At 36.2% G+C, this 20,401-nt stretch overlaps 1 protein-coding gene across 16 annotated transcripts in view; it reads right to left on the bottom strand.

Moving 5' to 3' along the window:
* Graf (GTPase regulator associated with FAK) overlaps window positions 1-20,401 on the bottom strand; it is a gene marked incomplete in the record, with an annotated part of 132,742 nt that overhangs the window by 17,295 nt on the left and 95,046 nt on the right. For 15 of the 16 annotated variants that reach the window (XM_069327747.1, XM_069327759.1, XM_069327751.1 and 12 more), the window contains 11 exon segments: window positions 23-229; window positions 1,418-1,577; window positions 2,716-2,821; window positions 3,090-3,311; window positions 4,315-4,420; window positions 6,072-6,248; window positions 8,763-8,860; window positions 11,095-11,164; window positions 16,258-16,332; window positions 16,937-17,041; window positions 18,257-18,367. In XM_069327747.1, coding sequence (XP_069183848.1) covers window positions 23-229; window positions 1,418-1,577; window positions 2,716-2,821; window positions 3,090-3,311; window positions 4,315-4,420; window positions 6,072-6,248; window positions 8,763-8,860; window positions 11,095-11,164; window positions 16,258-16,332; window positions 16,937-17,041; window positions 18,257-18,367 — 1,437 coding nt within the window. 16 annotated transcript variants of the gene reach the window in all.

Raw genomic sequence — 20,401 nt, 5'->3', positions numbered from 1 at the left:
GTAAAATGTACAATTGACTCACTTGTAAGACAGGTGGATGTTTAGAATGAGACAAAGGAGCAGATGAGGCAGAATTATGATTATGTGAAGAAGACTGGGAAGCACTGGATGTATGGTTATGAGAAGGTGGTGGCGGAGATGATTTGGGAGGAGTCTGTCTGCTTTGGATTGCTGACGAGTCTCCAAGCCGGGGCACGTCTACAAGTGGCTCTGGCTGAGTATTGAATATCTGTTGGCAAAGACAATAGACAATATAGCATGATATTTTCCTATAAGGTTTGTTTTCTGACAGATAAGATAGTAAATAAAAGCTTTCCCAATTGTTATGGAAAAAAGTTTTGCTTATTGTGTTCCATCATTTTTGTAACATTGTAGTTATGTTTCTGGAAAGCAGTGCTATATAAAAATGGAGAAAGCCTAAACATATGGAGAAAATAGGGTTACATTCCCAGGCATAAAATTTTTTTTAAATTACAAGAATACCTTCATTTAAAATAGTGTGCATGTGTGCAAGCAAGTGGGTGTGGGTTGGTACAGTACACAGTACTGTATATGATTTTAAAATCTGCTAATATATATATTTACTTTCCATCTGCCTCTGTTGATGCTGAAAAGAGCTTTAGTGAAACATGTACTTTAGGGATACATGTCAGGTCCAGTAACATAGTGAAATGAATTTTGGAAAGGTATACCTGGAGTATACCTAGAATATACCAGGGGTATACTAGGAGTACACCAGGAGTATACCTGGAGTGGTTTCTGGGAGCTGTTCTACTTACTGAGTTGTAAAGATCAAATGAACGTAATCTGTATATATATCATGTATTATTGAATAATGGAATTTTATACAATGACGATTATCACATTGGCGCCATAACATTTGCAATGACAACCGCATTTGCATAGAAAGCAATCATAAAACGATAGCAGGATTTTTTTCATGGGACAAAGTAAAATTTACTACATCCATAGAGCTATTTTATCCATATTAGCATCACTGGTATAAATCCCAGACAATAATAGTTTAAATCAACGTATGATAATAACCACACTATCCTGTGAATCAACGTATTTCACCAAATGTACTTTTGTATATGCCAATTAAAAGCTATACATTTTAATAATTCAGTGTATTACTTCATTATTGGATATTAAGCCAGTTTCTAATGTAAACATAATGTCAGTAACTCCAGCCCCTTGTTCCATTACCAATGTTCATTGCCGCAACAAAGTGTTACTCGGCCATAAATTCTGAGCATGTGTAGTGTGTATGCTGAATGCACACATCTGCGTAACTTGTGGAAAGGAAGAGGCGGCTGCATATTACACATTACTATATTACAATCATTCATCTCACTGCTCTGTCATACCACTGCGTGCGAAAATGAGCGATATAATCTGAATAACATGTACGCACCTTTTCAAAATGTTCAATGAGGATTTCGACAACAATGTTGCAAAACTTAATATCCATGATGGCAGCAACAGTCTCCTCCTCCGGTCTGAGCAGAGTGGGGCCAAAACACACGCCCAGGTTGCTCACAGTCATCAGGTTCTTCTCACTTTTGTTTGCCACACTAGAAGGGAATACACATATTTACAGCATACAAAATTACAGGTGATGATCAAATCACAACTTGGAAGATAGAGAGCGATGATGTTTCGATCCGTCCTGGACCATTATCAAGTCGTGTGATAATTGATAATGGTCCAGGACGGATTGAAACATCGTCGCTTCTCCATCTTCCGAGTTGTGGTTTGGTCTTCATTTCTTTGGCCACATTATTGTGACTCATCATCTGCAAAATTACAGGTGAAAATTCTAAAAATGGTAACTGAAAATCCATATATCTTGCTGCTCATTTCAAAAGTGCAAATACTGTAAATGCAAATCTTCTATCAAACACATAAATTCTAACAAAATACACTAAAACTGTATTGTCATAGCTTATTTTATTGACCTTGCTTTAATACTGTAATTGTAAAATTACACCAGACCACAGCCTACCAGCCTATCAACCCTGGCTTATCACACCACTGGCCTACCAGCCCTGGGTATCATACCCCAAGCCAACCCTTCTACCAGCTTACTAATCCACTGGTAAATTCTGCCACCAGCCACCCCCTGCCATCAGTCACCCCCTGCCACCAGCCAACCCTGCCACTAGCCTACCCTGACAACTAGTATACCATATTGCCAGCATATTACATTACCAACATATGCTACAACCAGCATATCCCAGTAAAGATACTTCACTACCAGCATGCTACCATAACAGCACATACTGTTACAAGTATAACACACTACCAACACACCTGTGAACAATTTAGAGAACTCTTCTACTCATGAGACAAGGCAACCACCTGGTAGTTGCCTGGACTGTGAGACTGACTGCTTTGTAACTAAAATACAACACTGTCAACATACCACACTGCCAGCACACTGTTAGCATACTATACTGCCAGTATACCATACAGCATACCACACTGCGAGCATATCATACTGCCAGCAGACCTTACCACAGCCTACACACCAGCTTTAAACACCCTCCAGTACACCACACATTTTCCACTACTACATAGTCTAAAATATAGTAATAATCTCAAAGCATTTTGTATCATTGCCGCATAATATAAATAGTTTAGTTTGTATATATAAATTATACAAACATAATATAAATTAGTATAAATAATATAGTTTGCTACTATACTCACTTCACTAAATGCTGAATTAAAAGTTTGAGAACAGTGAAGTTTGTCTTTGGCAGTTTATGTACCAGTCCGTGGATGTCGTTAACACGCCGGAACAGCTGGTCTTGCTCTAAAAAAATAAAAACAACATTAGAGATCTTTAGCATAATTACTCTGAGAATATTGAAGCCGTACGATAAGATTGAACCTGCGTTCCCAGACTCTACAGGTACAGTGTGTGTGCCTTGGAAGTCCTGGGACACAGGTTTGCTCCCATTGTATGGCCTCACTATTCTCATAGATACATCACATTCCTGTGATTTCATTATAGTCTAATTATATTGCTACCGTATTAAAAAGTATTTTAACAAACGGATTTTATGATATGTGAATCTTACTGGCAGCAGCGATGAAGGCACTGTGAAGCTTGTACGTCATAAGAGGCTCAGGAAGGTTACGGAAATACTGCTTGATGGCAGAAGTAATGGTCTTCACCTCCCACTCGGCAGGGTCATCTAATATTAATCGTTCTGCTTTCCGACGGTCTAAACCCAGTTGTAGCAGCTTTGTTACTTTGCTAGACACACCAACTAACCTGTATAAACCTTGATCTTCCAATCCTGAAATAAATTCATCCTTTTAATTAACATAATTACTACAGTATTATAATTCCTTGTAAAATAAAAATAATGGAGACATGCACGAAGACACGCTGTGAAGATACTATAATAGACGTTGCATAATGAAGGGATGAAGTCCAATTTTACAAACGGGCAAGAAACAACTAAGGAAAGAAAGGTATAGTCTATGCTCATTAACACAGCCCAGTGTATTGCTGAAGAAGCTAATATACTAATCAATAATTTTCGGTAAACTTTACTCTTGGTCCTGTATAAAAAAAAACAAAAAAATTTATACACATCTTGTAGTAATGCTGATGTAAACCAAGGTTCAAATCTGTCTGTTAAAAACTGTAATGCCCATAATAGTGCATAAGGGAGGAATAAAGGTGCTATATACAGTATTAATATATTAAACTAGGGTATCCTATGGCTATTAAATTATTTTTAACTTATTATCAGAGAAAATAACATTTTTAATATTCAATACTGAAATCAACAGAGAATAGAAGTAGAATAGGAATAATATATAATTTATATGCAGTATTACTACATCAGTCACTCTAGATATGTTTGAGGTGCCTGAATCACTCGACACTGGGCGTTGCATTCACCAACATCCCTCGTGTTATAGGAGTCGAGGAATTTGGCCATGCACTTATCTTTCATAAATTTATCCCTACTTTCCTAAATTTATCCCTACTAAAGACAAAATAATATTTGTTTCTTTTTAGTTAATATCTCAAATTTTGTTATTCTATATTCCTCCATTTTTCAATGAGCTAACGTCTCTCACACCCCGTGCAAGTAGGACATAGCATTATGGTAATGAATGAATATTTCTCAGAGGGCCTATAATAATCATTATATTGCATTAGTTAAGCACTGTAAAGTATTATATTTAGTGAACACTATATGATGAATAACCATAATCAATATTAAACACTACAGTCATTATTAAAGATCCAAAATAATAGTTTCAAACTCAATATTATGCTCTTACCTCTACTCTCCAACATGGCAATGGCTCTTGAGGTAAAACTTATTCCAACTTCATCTAACAATGTCTCCTCCTGAGATCCCGGAGCTCCACTTGGGTGAGCGTACATCTGTCATAATACCAGATGCATTTGTCACACTTGTCATTTATATATTCCAATTGTGAAATGTTATATTATAATGAAATTGGGAAGAAATGTATGTACCATTCAAGCATTATATTACAAATACCACCTACATGATTTTTTTTTTAATGATTTACAATGCCTGCCAAAAATGATTATCAAAGACATGCAAATTAAACATTGTGACTAAACATAGTTGGTTGTTATTACAGTATTTTGTACCACATATGTGGCCATACATTTACAATGCTAACTACTACTAACCAGCATATATAAATTTTCTTCTGTTTTCCATGGACAGGATTAGAAATCTGGTATACATATAGTTCAGTATAGAGAACAATCAGCATACTGATTGTATGTATTATTGAACATTGTTTATTGAACAGTAGATTTATTGAACAATCAACCACAGAAGGTGATTGTAGTACTCTTGAAATGCTGATCTAACCTACATACTTAAATACATGTATATTTATGTCTGTCCTACATAAAGAGTGGTCGAGGTATGTTCTTTTATACATACGTAATATGATTAATATGCATTTACAAAGACGAATTGCAAGTCTGATAATCTTACACATATACACATACATACCTGTGTATATATATATATTTATGTCTCTCCTACTTTGACAAGGTAAGATTAATGCTATAGAAACTAGTGTGTTAAGTCACAGAGGATGAATAAAATACAAGCTCAAGCTAATTGCATAAATTACATCATATATATTACATAACTGATGCATTACATAGTCCATCTTGGTTACAAGTCTAGTATATCATCAAGTGTTCCAGTATTCAGATAGAATTGACATAGTTCAACATATCTCAATCCAGGGGAATGAAAGTCAGTTAGTATGAGACATTCTACAATATGTTCAAGGGAATGCATGTTTTCTCTTTCACAAAGTTGATACATGGAGTATTAGACACTTGAGTTTTGAGAAAGCTGCCAGATAGGTCTATATCCCAGACATATTTTGGCTACTATGACATCGCACTGCCGAGTTCTTGTTCTATTAGTTCCTCAATATAAGCCTACCCACCTTCATGTTACTTCAATATAACATACATTACATACATACCTTACATACAGTATATACATACATATATACATTACATACATATATATATATTACATACATATACATACATACATACATTACATGCATACACACTGCTTGCCTGTCCCCTGAGACAAATTATTATTATTACTGCATTATTAACATTTGTATATGAACAGTATATGCAGCAATGATTGAACCAACTCCAATAATTCATGCAACACTGGCATGCATAAATTATTATGAGTGAAGTTGCTTTGTAATGCAACGTGGATTATAAATTGGAGAAAAAATCATACAAATAAGGAAATTTTATGAATTTGTAGACATCTATATGTAATCCTAAAACACACAAAACATTAACATACCAATAACAGTAATTTACATCATTAGTTTAAATGCCATAGTTTTACAACAAATGTTATTGGTCCTTCTGCAATATATATCTAATGACATTCTCCAACTTACTGTAAACTTATTTGATTCAAATTCCCTAAAGCTACACAATTTGTATTTCAGTCTCTAATACTCAAGATAACAACATGCTGAATATGTCAAAATATACTTACTGGTTCCTTCCCATCCATGGCATCCATCCAGTGTTTGCGGTCATCTTCGGACAATGCTTGCAATGTGTACTGAACGCCTGGTTTATCTTGAGCAGTCAGATCGAAACAAAACCTTTTATCTATGCTGTCTGACATTCGACGTACACATGACCTAAGAACTATCGTTTCTGTTGAAGTCTGAAAGGAAAGTGATGACAGATCTGTTAAAAGTTTGTACAATACTAAAGTATCATACTAGCTTTCACATTATGTCTGCAACTTGTCAGAGACCATAAAGTAATTATGCACATTGAAATTGCATTATGTCATTTAAAAGATAATCAATTCAACTCAAAACTTACAAATTTGCACTGTTTAAGGATGAAAGAAAAAGGAATAATTAAGATTAACTTAAATACAAAATATATTAAAAACTAATGTAATCTATTATATCACTGTAAGGAGAAAGTGCTTAGCTAGTATGACTATATAGCTTTTGGAAGGAATACAAGAACAAGGAGGTGGGATATGATGAAGGAGTGGAAGAATGGTGCCCAACCACTTGGACAATTGGGAGACCAAATGTCGAAATTGCGAGGACGGTGTTCTAACAATCAGTCCAAGTAGTTGACACTTGACCATTGTACTAGTCCTCATATAATCTAACCATTTTGGTTAACAAATTTGGTGAATACAGTCCCTCCTTATATAATACATCAGTAAAAAGGTTCTACCTTATATAACACATCTACCAAAAGGTTATTCCTTATATAATACATACCAATAGAAGTAATACCAAGAGAAGTAATTGGAAATATAGCTAAATGGAATAAAGTTTGGAGTAAAATAATTTGGAATAAAAAAATATTTGACATATGATAGCTCACAAGAAGCATTTTACATCCATTTGTATGCAGCAGCGGGTTGCTGCTGCTGTAGATGTACTGCTAGTTGGTGACACTAGCTAGTTATACATAATAAGAACATAAGAATAATTGTAACTGTAGAAGGCCTAGTGGCCCATACAAAGCAGCTCCTATTTATGTCCACCCAAACTCATTTATATACATGTCTATCCTATGCTCGAAACAATCCAGCGATCGCACACTTATTATAAGCTTAATGGATGTTTTTCTTTCTTTCTTCAAACAATATTGTATTTCACCTAGAACTGTATTTCATTTCTCATAAGGGAAATGAGATGATGATAATGATTGCTACATTATTCTTACTAGCTAATTTGCAGTGTGAGAATAATTACTTTTTTAATACAAATAGGCACAATAGGTTGTATTATTACAAATTTTGGTGATTATTTGGTACATTCTCACAAAGCCAATAAGAATAGTATTTTGCAAATCTTAAAATATAATAGAGAATTTGCAGTGAACTTTAAGTTACAAGTAAACAGTAATTCTTACACTAGGAAATACAAATAGTGACAGAGTTAGGCTGTACAACTGATGTATTGTAGTAACTTAAGAGTTTACATAATGACTGTATATACAGTAATAGGGCAAAAGGGTGCTAATGAGAAATTATATTTATAGTTAACAGTACAGCATTTCTAAATACTGTAGTAAAGTACATTACGACATACAGTACTAGAGTTAGTACCATGAAGTGGGGCATTTTAGTGAGGTAATTAGATATAGTACCTCTTTGTCTTACTTTGGAATAAAACACAGTTTAGATTTTGCAATTAGTTTTTACTTTATAAGGAAGGTCCATATTTTGGGTTCCTTCATATGCACAATGTGTTTAAATAGTTTTTGTCAGACTCCGAGAAGATCAATGATACAGTATGCTTATGTGTGGAGTGGTGTTTGTGGGTTCAAATACATTCATCAAAGAAGTGTGTCAAGTCAAAGTTAGTTTTGAGAAATAAGGCTTTACAAGTCTAAATATAGCACAAGAGGTGCTATGGTGTGCACATGATGTCTGAAGATAGAATTTGTAAAACTGTACAGTAGTTTTTGTTGGTGATGATGGGTTTAAGGTAGTTTGTGGTAGTTGAGCCCCATGCACAGATATGTTAAGTTAGATACGTTTTAACTGGCTAATAATACAGTGGGTGAAGAGCGGCCTGTGGGACATACTATCAGACTTCTGAAAGTATGCCAACTGTTTTGGATACTTTTCTTGACTATGTGCTGAAGTTCAGTCTATTGTCAATATACAGTCCTATAAATGTTGGTTTATTTTTTAACTCAATATGTATATTGTTTATTTGCAAGTCTATGTGATTAGAGGAGTTGTTTCCAAATAAAATAGAATAGGTCTTTCTATATAATTGTGTGCATGTTAGTTGACATCCATGACTGTACTTATTTTGGCACTTTGTTTACATTACTTATAAGAACACAGTAAAAATCATACTAAACCATTTTTGTGATATATATAAACAGAGCATAGAAATGTAATTCTTGTACAACAGCAAGCTCTCTCATTGCAAGTGCCATAAAGATCCCAAGTCATGTGAGATGATGATATAAGGAATTTTTCCAAGTGAAAAGCACAAATAAAATGTGTATCAAATGTTGTATCAATATGATACAACAAGGATACAAACCAAGGTGAAAAAAAGTCCTGACATCAAAACATGTTGCCTGGCTCACAAGTGACTTATCTGATGTCATAGCACACCAAAATTCATCAAAATGTTATTATTGAGATTCACTTTTATCTAAGCATAATAGCCCTCTGACTTACAATTTTGTGTTGAATCTGGTTGTATGGAATCATCGTGAAGACCCTATTCTCTTTCTGGTATAAGCAGTAGTGTTTTGTCCAAGTTGTTCCAAATGCCTCTGTTTGGAAGAAGAAAATCCACTTATGTTAGCAAACACCTTTGTTAAAAGAAAATATAAAAAATTAGCATAATATGTCCGTACTGCATTGTTCCCACTGAAATTATGATGGTAGTGAGCCGATCCTTATTCACGATTCAAATGTAGTGAGCATATGTAAGGTGACAAGAGGACAAGAGGAGTGGCAGTGGTCATATACAGTCCCTAACAGTGGGAGGCTCAGGAAAGAGTACAAAGGTTACAAAGTGGTGCAGCAGTAATGGCAAGTGAATAAAGGATGTCTAGTATTCAATGATTAAAATCACAAAGAAAATTAACCGGTTAAGGAAAGATTCCCATGAAGGAAGGGAAGGGAATTATCAGAGGAAAGCATCAAGCCATTACGACTATATAGCACTGGGAAGGGATCGGGTTAAGGATTTGGGATGGGACGGGGGAAAAGAAATGGTGCCCAACCACTTGGACGGTCGGAGATTGAACGCCGACCAGCATGAAGCGAGACTGTCCAGCCCAAGTGATGAAGGAGATGACATGTGAAGGGCAAAATTAATGGCCACTATGAACAAGTACTTCGTGAACCAGCACACAACACAAACAACAGAAGTGGGGAAGATGGGTAAATAAACCACCAAAGTTAGACCTGGTGATCACTTAGTCCTTGAGTGAGGTGTAAATTATACCCCTCGTGTAGGATACCTGGTTCTCATAATCCATCCTATCATTTTTCTAGCTAACACTATATATGCTTGGTTATGCTCCCTAAATGTTAGGTCATCAGGCATCATTACTATCAGATCCTTACCTTGGGTAGATCTGATTCTATCTTGTACCCATTATTTTGTTTAAGATCTTTATTTTCCCATATCTGAGTAACTGGAATTTATCACTGTTAAACATCATGTTATTTTCTGCTGCCCAATCAAAAACTTTATTAATATCAGCTTGTAGTAGTGGCTAATACCAATGAACACCCATGGCTGTTCAAATAAAAAGAATATTAACAGTACAGGGTATATACCCAGTACAGAACCAAATTACTGCATTAAAATAATAAAATTAAAGAATTACCACAGAACACAACAGAAAGATTTATGAAGAACCCAAAAAGATATTTAAAAACAGTTTTCAGGATTGAGCCAGAGAGGAAGACTGGTTCAAGTGATGATACAAAGTGTGGAATCATTGTAAATGACATTGTAGTAAGTGAGAAGGAGGTAAAGAATTACCTGAAAGAATTACCAGACATTGGTCAAGACACATAAGCTACTTTGAATTTAAAACATTCAGGAAAGGTTCTAAAATATCACATGTCATAACCTCCTGGCTTTGGCCCCTTGGCACCTAGACCAGGGACCGTCTCTCCTGGACTGAAAGCAGCCCATCCCCCTGATGTAATCTGTGAATCACCCTACTTCCCAAAATTAAATTAACCATTTTTCATCTATCCACATCCAAATCTTTGTGTAGGGTAATCATACACTAATTCTTTTAAAACACATATGTACATTAATAGTTATAATAAACACTGATGAACATTAGAGAGATGAGGATTCAGAAATTGATTAACTATGAGGGACGTTATCAGAAAGACATACGTCCACCATCACGTCCGACACCTGTGCTATGCAGGGGTGGAGTGCTGCTCTGAAACAATCTACTGGAGTGTGATGATGCTGGTTCTTTGCTATGACATTTGGTAGGAAGATATAGTGAATGGACCACTGTCATTATGAGAACAGTGTCTGCAACCCATTTTTTTTTCTCAGGATACATGTTCCTCATACCCAATTGAAAATGGGAAATGGGGCATTAATAATGAAGACAATATTTATGCTAATCTACTTAAAGGTTGCTGAACACTAGTGAATGTACAGTACAGTACCCACAAAGATAACAGACAACACAAATTTAGCATACATTTTTTAAACTGTATATAATATACCATAAGCTATGGTCATCAAAAGAGCTATGTACTCTACAATGAAACACACAGTTTACTCAAAACGATTTAATTCATGAAAAGCCTTGGATTTCAATCTTATGGATTCTCCAAACCCTTTTCAATTTAATTGTCCGATAACTTTCATTATAACATCACCCTATCTATTTAATACTAATACAAAACACATTCTGAACTTCACTATATTGGTCATATTACAGTAAAACAATATTACACAAGATATTTTGACTAGATGACATTTCCTATTCATTCACAAAAGCCTAAAGCAACCTACTTTTTTCCATAAGGAAGAGATAGCCCTGTCTCGTGTACATCTTGTCCATGTTGCCAGGGTCCATAGATTTCTGAGGGTACAAATTGTTCTGTTATACAAGTGCATAACACATGTATCAAAATGGATTAAATTGAATTTTTAGCTTGAAAACAATCAAAATATTCAAACAAAGATAATCCTGACAAATATATATCCAGTGGTTTTTACCTAAATAATTAACTAACACAATATATGTCAGATTTTTAACCTCTTAAATTTCACTAGTAAAATCAAATTAATTAAATATAGCTTTTAAAAACAAAAACTTAAAAAAACAGCATTGAATGTGATGAACTCCCCACCCCCCCTCTTTCTGGCAAGGCTCCAGTGGCTCCCTGAAGCTAGCTCACTGAGAAAGATCCCCACTACTGAGTCACATCAGCCATACACAAGTCTCTATGGCCTACCAGGGACCTAAGGCAGAACCTGCCATAGGGAGCATGGGATTGTTTCAATCACTCTTCCTTCAATCACTCTTCAATCCAGAAAATAAGTGAAGTAATGCAGAGAAATGCAAGGTTCAAAGAAAGCAAAGAACTTAAATAGATAAAAAATTTGCAATAATTAATTCAGAAACTAGCCTGAACCCCCCTAGTTACTACTGGGCCACCAACAGGAGACAGCACCAATGGGAGTTCCCAGCCTCCATGTCATCTTTGCCCCAATCCGAAGTTGAAAGAGCATGAACTGATTCACCGGGTAAGGGAGTGGGAGTCAAGGAGTCACCAAAACCCTACCAGAAAGAGGCATTTCATTACAATCAAGGCTGGTTTTCTGTAGTGAACAGTGGCTCCCTAGAGCTAACAGAATAGAAGGAACATGGGACTTATCAGGCAGGTAGGAGAAGAACAAAAATGCAATCCAGGGCAACACAAGTCCAACAAGGACTAGGAACACTGACCAGATAATGAGCTGCCAGGACCCTGTTAACTTCCAAAACCCTCAAGACCAAATATCAGCCTATGACATGTTAGAAATCACCAGAGACAAAGTCATATACTGTACGAGCTTGGTTATCTGAAGCCCGCTGAACCGAATATTTCAACCCATCCTCGTGATTAGATAGTACTCTTTGTAACTACTGGACCATCATACATACGTTGTATGTGGACCATCATACATACATTGACGTAATGGACAATTACATAGAATTTGGTACTATTCACTTTAGAGAGTCCAAAATTCTTTGCCAGAAGAGAAGAAGGAGGCTAGAAACAAAGAAACCACCCACCAAATGAACAAAAACAAATATTTTAAAGAATATACTGCATTCGGACCAAAGGGGGCAACCGGGCATGAACTGGTTGCTAAACATGAGGACAAACTGAACTCCTATGGCAGTTATGGCTCTGTAGTGGGAAGCCATCTCAGTGAGCTAGCTTTGGAGAGCCACCAGGAGACTCCACCAGGAGGATTCCCCAGAAAACTAACTATATAGTACTGCACATATAGTAGTCATCACTCATCAACTACTGTCGGAAAAACATAAAATACTGTACTGTAGATTAAAACACTGCATGAAACTACCAAGAAAATTCAGAAGATATCAAAGGAGAAACTGGACGGTGGTCCCAAGGACCTCAGATGATGATGTCAACAGGTTACATAACACTGAATCATAATGTAAAGGTATACCTGTATTGCAGCATGATTACAAAGGCAAGTATAATACAAATATAATGTACAGTATTATACATCTTAATAAATGGTGAAACTGTTTTAAAAAATGCCAGCGATATGTTTTAATAAAGACTGACAAAACTACCTAGCTTACCACTGACACCTAAGTGGCCAATCTCTTGGTCCAGGCTTTAAACTTTACCCACTGATATATTTTGGCTAATATTTCTAAGAATTGCTTTTACATAATCAATTCTATTGGATTTTTTTTTTTTATAAACAAACAACTACTCTTTCAAGTTATACCAAAATCGAATAAATAATTATAGGTACATTATTGTACTTGTGTAATTTTAATTTCACTTGCACGCACAAAAAGGCATAGCCCAAGTATCTAAGGACCAACAACCTTACCCGAGGCCTAATTAGCCAGGTGTCCTTTAATGATAAAATACAAAATTTAATCAATTTAAGCAGCACGTGTTTCCAGAGACAAGCTAACAAGAGCCAAGTGACAAAACACACCATGCTATTCACCACACATACAGCACCACATAGTCACCATACACGGCAGACAACAGCGAACTGCAACGTTTCTACATCAAAGGTAAACATACACTAAATATACAAAAGGACTTAAAACATCAGAAAAAGAACAAATCACACACGTGCACGCACAAATTGTACACAAACATAACAGCACTCCGCACAGTAAATTGTTTAACAAGCTTGTCTGTTAGCAAATTAGAGCATATTTAGATGAAATTATTACAGCTTAAAGTTCTCTATAAAATACAGGATTGTACTATAGAGCACTGATCTTGTCTACATTTGAATTTAGGTATGTAAATCTTGTAAAGGACACCATATACAAAAAAATATGTAATGTGCTGTACTGCACACTGACAGGAAACCATTCCATAATCACATCTACACAAATGCAGGCTTGCTCATTCATCCATTTCAATTTGCAAGTGTGTGTATATAAAAAAATGCATGCATATACATACTGTACATGCAAAAATACATATATATGAATACATTCCTACATAAATACACATAACAAATATATGCATAAAATGTTAAAATTGAGCCAAAACATTGTAGCCTAATTGTTAAGCAACCATTAATCAAAATCTATGCAGCTAGAGAAAATAAATGAAACTTGAAAATCATGCAGACAAATAAGCTTAACATAGACCCTAACTAGCACCCATATTTTTGTTGTTGTTGTTGTTGTTGATTTAGTGTATGTTAGACCATGTGTGTCATAATTATACATAATGGTGAATTTGTCAAGAGAGAGAGAGAGAGAGAGAGAGAGAGATGTATGCGTTTCAAAAGCACTCTGCAGTCCATGACAACGGGACATCTAGAATTTCCACACTTGGAATGTTTCATAAAAAATAAATTTGCAACCAATTATTGAGGTAATTAGACAAACACAGTACAGTATTGATGAGTTAGGATTGGAATATGACACGGGTTGATCAAGATTAAATTGGATCAGGCAGGTTGACTTTGGGTAAAGTTTAATTGAATTTGATAAAGAAGGTGGAGAGGAGCAGAGTGGGGTTGGGTCAGATTAAAATACAGTGAATGATACCGGTGTGGGTTAAACTAAGTTGATTTTATTAATTTTGATTTCACTGGAATGGCATGAGACAAATTCAAGATTTTATTTTTATGGGATCAGGAAAGTCGAGGTGATAACCAATAATACCACATTTTTTTAAAATTTAAATGTCTTCAAAATATTTTCTTACATTATAAAACTGCTGTACTGCACTAAGGCTGACGTGTACGCTGTCTTGGAAAGAAAATGTTCTGTTGTCATAGAGAAAATGTGAAGGTAAGTAAAAGTATGTTATTGTAACCCAAGGTACAATTTACATTGCTTAAAAAGTATCGTTAGTAAATGTTAAGAAATTCTGTAAAATTCACCAAACTTTCTTACAATGCTCACAACTGAAGCAGTCAATGTAATAAAATTATTATACTGCTGAGAAAAAGCATATACAGTACAATAAGATTATATATACAGTATATATAATTAATGTACAGTATGTATGTGTGTGTGTAACCCAAGTGTAGTTACAGGATGAGAGCTACGCTTGTGGAGTTCTGTATTCCCAACACTCTTTGTCGTGTAATGCTTTGAAACTACTAATGGGGTGTGTGCAAATACCTAAGTGTAGTTACAGGATGAGAGCTACACTCGTGGTGTCCCGTCTTCCCACCACTCTTGTCATTTACTGTACTGTAATGCTTTGAAATTACTGATGGTTTTGGCCTCCACCACCTTCTCACCTAACTTGTTCCAACCGTCTACCATTCTGTTTGCGAAAGTAAACAAAGTGTGTGTGTATGTGTGTGTATTTATATATACATACAGTATATATTTCTTATACTGGATATACATACATGCAGTATAAATAAATAAAGTTACCGAGAACTTTCTTCAATATATAACTCATTATACAAAACAGAAGAGGTACTATGTGATGGATAAAAGTGAGCGGTGTCATCACAAAAGTGGGCAGGCAACACCGCACGAGAGGGCAGCCTCGAGGGCTTCAGTACTCTCACAGCTGTTGGTGGAATCTGTGGGGGTCTAGGTTTGATACACATGCTCATTACCTGAAACACAAGCATCTTAAAGCACAACTCTAATTCTTAATATGCATTCCTTCTACTCTTTAAGAAGCATTGTAACAAAACAAACTGAAATCTGCAACCAAAAACAGGCTACCACTTAGTATCTTATCTATGAAAGACTTTTAAAACATAACAAAGGTAAACTACAAATGTGATTAACAAATGGAAACATTAATAATTTAATATTAGCAATCAAAGGACAAGAAAAATATAACCAAACCCTTGATAAATACAGGAAGACATGTTAATATACCACACAAATCCAATTAAATAAACAAAATATAATACAAGCTACATGGCGACAAGCCCCACATTACCCTCTCCCACACTCCACACACATTTTTTGAGTAGGCTATACTGTATCTTGTGGCAACATATCTACCTGCTCATGTTTTGAGTATACAAGCTCACATTCGGCTCAGTAGTACCTACTGTACGGGGATGCATTTTCCTAAAATGACAGTGTAAACACAGCTTTAGGTTCAGTAGATTGCTTGGGATCACTGATTTCCGGTTAGGCACAAAAGTTGCATTTTTTTGAGTGGCAAATCCAGAGGACGGGATGAATTATCAAACACGCAAATTATAATTAAGCCACAAAATTATGTACAGTAATATTTGAAGATAAATTATGAATAACAGTTTCTATTCTCACATCTTTGTGAAGAGTTTGAAATAAATAGAACTCACTATCACATGGTGAATTCATATATTCATGTGGAGTCCATTCATTTGGAGTTATTTTTCTGTGTGCATATTATGGTAGGGTATATTATGTTATTGACATGAGTGGAGGGTGGGAGAGGATTGGCGTGAGTTAGTGAGAAGCAGCGGGCGACACATTACCGTCTTACGCACCTCCAGCATCTTGTTCTTCAGCTGCACGGACTCCTGGCGCGTTGCTTCGAAGTTCTCTCGAGTCTGTACCATCAACAGCATTAACATAGAAGGAAGTGCATACAAAGTGAATGGCAATTGTAACAATTTTAAATGTTTGACATAATTATATATAATACGAGTATTCTGAACTACTGAATATTTAGATCATGAAATCATTAATAGTCCTTCAGCTAATTTGAACATTTCTGTCGAATGAAGAGCTAAACAAATGTAAAAATATGAACGATATACTTTTTTTTTAAATATGATACACATTACACTATTAGGCTCATTCTTTAGAAATCTTTCCCATTCAAATTAAAATATTAATATGAAATATATGTACTGCACTTTATGTTTAATGTAACAAGACATCCCAAAATTAGTGAGGACAGTCCTGCTTTTGAACTCTTGTGTGTTGTACAGTACTGTACTGTCTCCCAGAACCTCGAGGGGACAGAACATTTGTCCCATGTTGAGAGATAATGAACTTAAAGTGATCAGGGTTAAATTACCAGGCAGGACACTACCTTTCACTTGATGCCTCTGTTCACCTAGTAATTAAATAGGTTCCCGGGAGTTAGGCAACTGTAGTGAGCTGCATCCTGACAATGGGAAGTACAGTATTAGAAAAATGTCAACTTACTCTTTGTACTCTAACTTGCAGGTCGCGCATATAGGGGTTACAGTCATTGAACACCTCGTGGCCCTGATGGTAGAAGGTCAGCCACCCGTACATGTAACTCAACAGCTGTAAACAGGGACATCACTATCATGTATTTAACAAAATTAAACTGCAATCATCAAAATACATTCACTTATTTACTACACAACTGAAAAACATACAAAAATACAGTAATTCCATCAAATATAAAATTTACATTAGAAAATTACAGAAAACAGTATTTCTGCAATTTATTTCGATGATAAAAATATAGGAGCTGAAAGTAGTTTTTACCTAAATATGAAAAAGTCTAATTATATATGGTTTCACTTTCAGTGAGATGACAGTGTAAGGGCATGAGCTTGTATGCTGTAACCGAGAGTACAGATTAACAAAACTTCAGTCCTGTATTTCTCATTTGGTCTGTTACACAACTTTAGCATGAGAGGTCTACTGCAGTTATCTTTTGCTTAGTAGATATACAGTACTTTGGTTGACATGCTTGGGTGATAGGCTCTGGTTGATATGTAGATTTTACAAGGTTATTCATTAAGTGATTGTGACTGATTCTCGCCCTTAGGATTCTCTCCATAAGCTTGCAGATATGCGATGTTAGGCAAATTGGTCTATGTTCTAGAAAATACAGATTTAAACATTTTTAGTGGTCCCAATAATTTAGTCATTTTATTGAGTGGATTCAGACAGTAAAAGACCTTTGAACGTTCTCCAGGTCAGCAATTTCTTGAGCTTTGAATGGGGCTGTTATTGTGCAACAATATTCCACCTTAGAGATTGGGCTGTGGGGACATTGACCGTTGGAACCAATGGAACTAACAGAAGGTAGGGCACAAATAAAATAAAATGAAGTCACACCCCTGGAAGTGAGAATGGGGAGACGTGCTCAGAACATGCAAAATGCTCAAGGGCACTGACAGGGGTACACACATGGACAGACTACCCACATGAGTCTCAAGAATGTTGGAAAGAATTTCTTAAGTGTCCAAGAAGTGAAAATAATAGAATAAACTTGGAAGTGAAGTGGTGGAGCTTCATATACATGGATTCTAATGTAGGTATGACAGAAACCAAAGGGTCCAGGAACCTATACACCAGTCGACTGAATGCTGAGAGGATAGTTATGGACACACTCATTATGTGACCAGCAGGACTTTAATTAAGTATAATTACTTAATTACCACTAATGTAATTACACTAATGTATTTACTCTCAAAAGCTCTATTGATCATATAACATCAAACTTTCAGACTTTGCTTCTCCATTGGAGGCAGCACTGCAACTTACCGTCTCAACAAATTCAAATTTCTTTCTCTCCTGGACCTCTTGCAGCTGGAAGACGTAATCGAGCGAGGCGTGCACAAAGTGACGCTGTTCCATCTCCACCGATGCATCAGCCTGCCAGAGAGAGGAGTAATTTTTGTCAGACAGTTTCCTACATTACCATCAAAAACAAAATTCTTTATCTTAAGAGTATCCAATATTCATTATACATATTCCAGCTGTGACAACATATGCCAGTCTTCTGATACATGTGCTGTGTTTGACACGTTTAATAGACATTAATACACACATTAATAGACACGTTGATAGACAATGTGCTAGTTCCTACCACCCCCATTAATCCTTCACCATGTCAGCCCTCCTCTCGCTGCCAAATTAAAATACAGTACAGTGTAACCAAACGAAAGAATTGTTAGATGAGCACTTTGTGTACGTACTAGAGAACGACTCCATACGATGCTTGCAGATAAAACTATATGGGATCAATGGATTGTTTCAAGTGTAGGTTATATACAGCAACCAATCATCCTGTTTAGATAGTACTTTTGGTAACTTTGTGCACCATAGTACAAACAATGACATACTAAGCAATTATATAGTAGAACTTTGTACTGTTCACTTTATAGAATCAGTCAAAAATTAACTTAAAAAACTAACTTAAGTATTTCTAGGCCTAGTATAGCACACACATGTACTATATTAGGCCTCAGATAGCATGTATTAGACCTAGGAAGGTTATGTTAGGTTAGTTTTCTTGGCAACATAAGTAGAAAATAGTTTCCCATTTGTTAAAATTCAACAGTGCCTATTTCTATTTTTTAATTGCGTTGTACGTCAGTATATTTACCCAAGGGGCCACTAATACTAGTGGTCTCGATGAGGACAGGAAGCTGGCGGCTTGTCCTCGTGTATGTACTATGGTCCTCACTGTTACTATATGTACTACCAAAACAAGAGGACGGGCTGTATATAGACATATACAGTATATATAATTCATAATTAATATGAATGAAGGGGTGGATATAAGTAAGAACTGCCCAGTATGGGCCAATAGGCCTTTTACAATTTCCTTTATGTTCTTAAGTAGTCAAAACCTGTGATTTTGACTTAATCATCAAAAGCCTGCAAATAAAGGTTTTGATTTTGAATAATATTGATGTTTTGCGTAGTCGTCCTCGCTCCTGGTGCCTTTCTTGCACAGAAAAATAGTTCTACTAGAAGATGGAGCCGGGGTGAGCATAACAACACCTGGCATGAGGGAGGTCAGAGGGGGTGAAAGGTCAGGGAATGAGTAAGATTAATATAGTAGTGAGATAAGACCAGGTGTAGGAGCAAGTTTCATGGTCCCGTAACTACCCCCCTCACCAGATCCCCCCACCCCTTTTCCCCCACCGCTCCCCTCATCCACCCTTCTCCCCCTTCACACTCTTAGGCCATATCTACCCATTCACACCAAACACCCCCCCCCCACCCCTCACACACACTGACCACATCTACCCCCTTTCGCCACCAAAGACCCCTCACCCACTTGTTATCCTCCTCCACTTTTTTTTTGGGGGGGGGAGTAAAGAGGGGGGGGAGTAAAGAGGAAGGAGAGGCATAGGTGAAGGGAAGTTTAGAAATGGGAAGTACAGTGAGAGGTATGAAAGCAGGCGGGCTGTCCGCCTTGCTGACACGATGTGTGGGTGTTAGCAGCTAAGCTTGCTCCCTCTTGTCAGGGAGCAGTGAGTGTGAGAGGTTCTTCACATGTGCTTCATCATATATGGATGTCTGTAGATGAATACTGTGTAGCATTCATATATACACACACTGATGCTTCCACACATGTTGTTCTGTTTAAGGTTCTTTATTTTATTATTGTTATTTATTGAGTTATTCATACATACACACACATATATATATACCTATATACATATGCATATACGCAACTATACACGCACACACATACATACTAAATTTTTCCAATTATTGGGGGAAGGATTTCTGGTCAGTATTTCATCTGGGAATTATGTATTGTGGGGCTGGGTTTTCAGCTAGTAAATCGCGGCTCTTGGGCCAAGAGCTGTGGGAACGGCGCGTCTCATCTTGGAGTAATCTTTCTAATATTGGGACCTCCAACATTTCGATGGTGTTCCACACCCTGATGGC

The sequence above is a fragment of the Procambarus clarkii genome, chromosome 20 (assembly GCF_040958095.1).
Source record: "Procambarus clarkii isolate CNS0578487 chromosome 20, FALCON_Pclarkii_2.0, whole genome shotgun sequence".
Taxonomy (NCBI): Eukaryota; Metazoa; Arthropoda; class Malacostraca; order Decapoda; family Cambaridae; genus Procambarus; species Procambarus clarkii.
The sequence above is the reverse complement of the archived record's forward strand: the minus strand, read 5'-3'. Positions and strand labels throughout refer to the sequence as shown.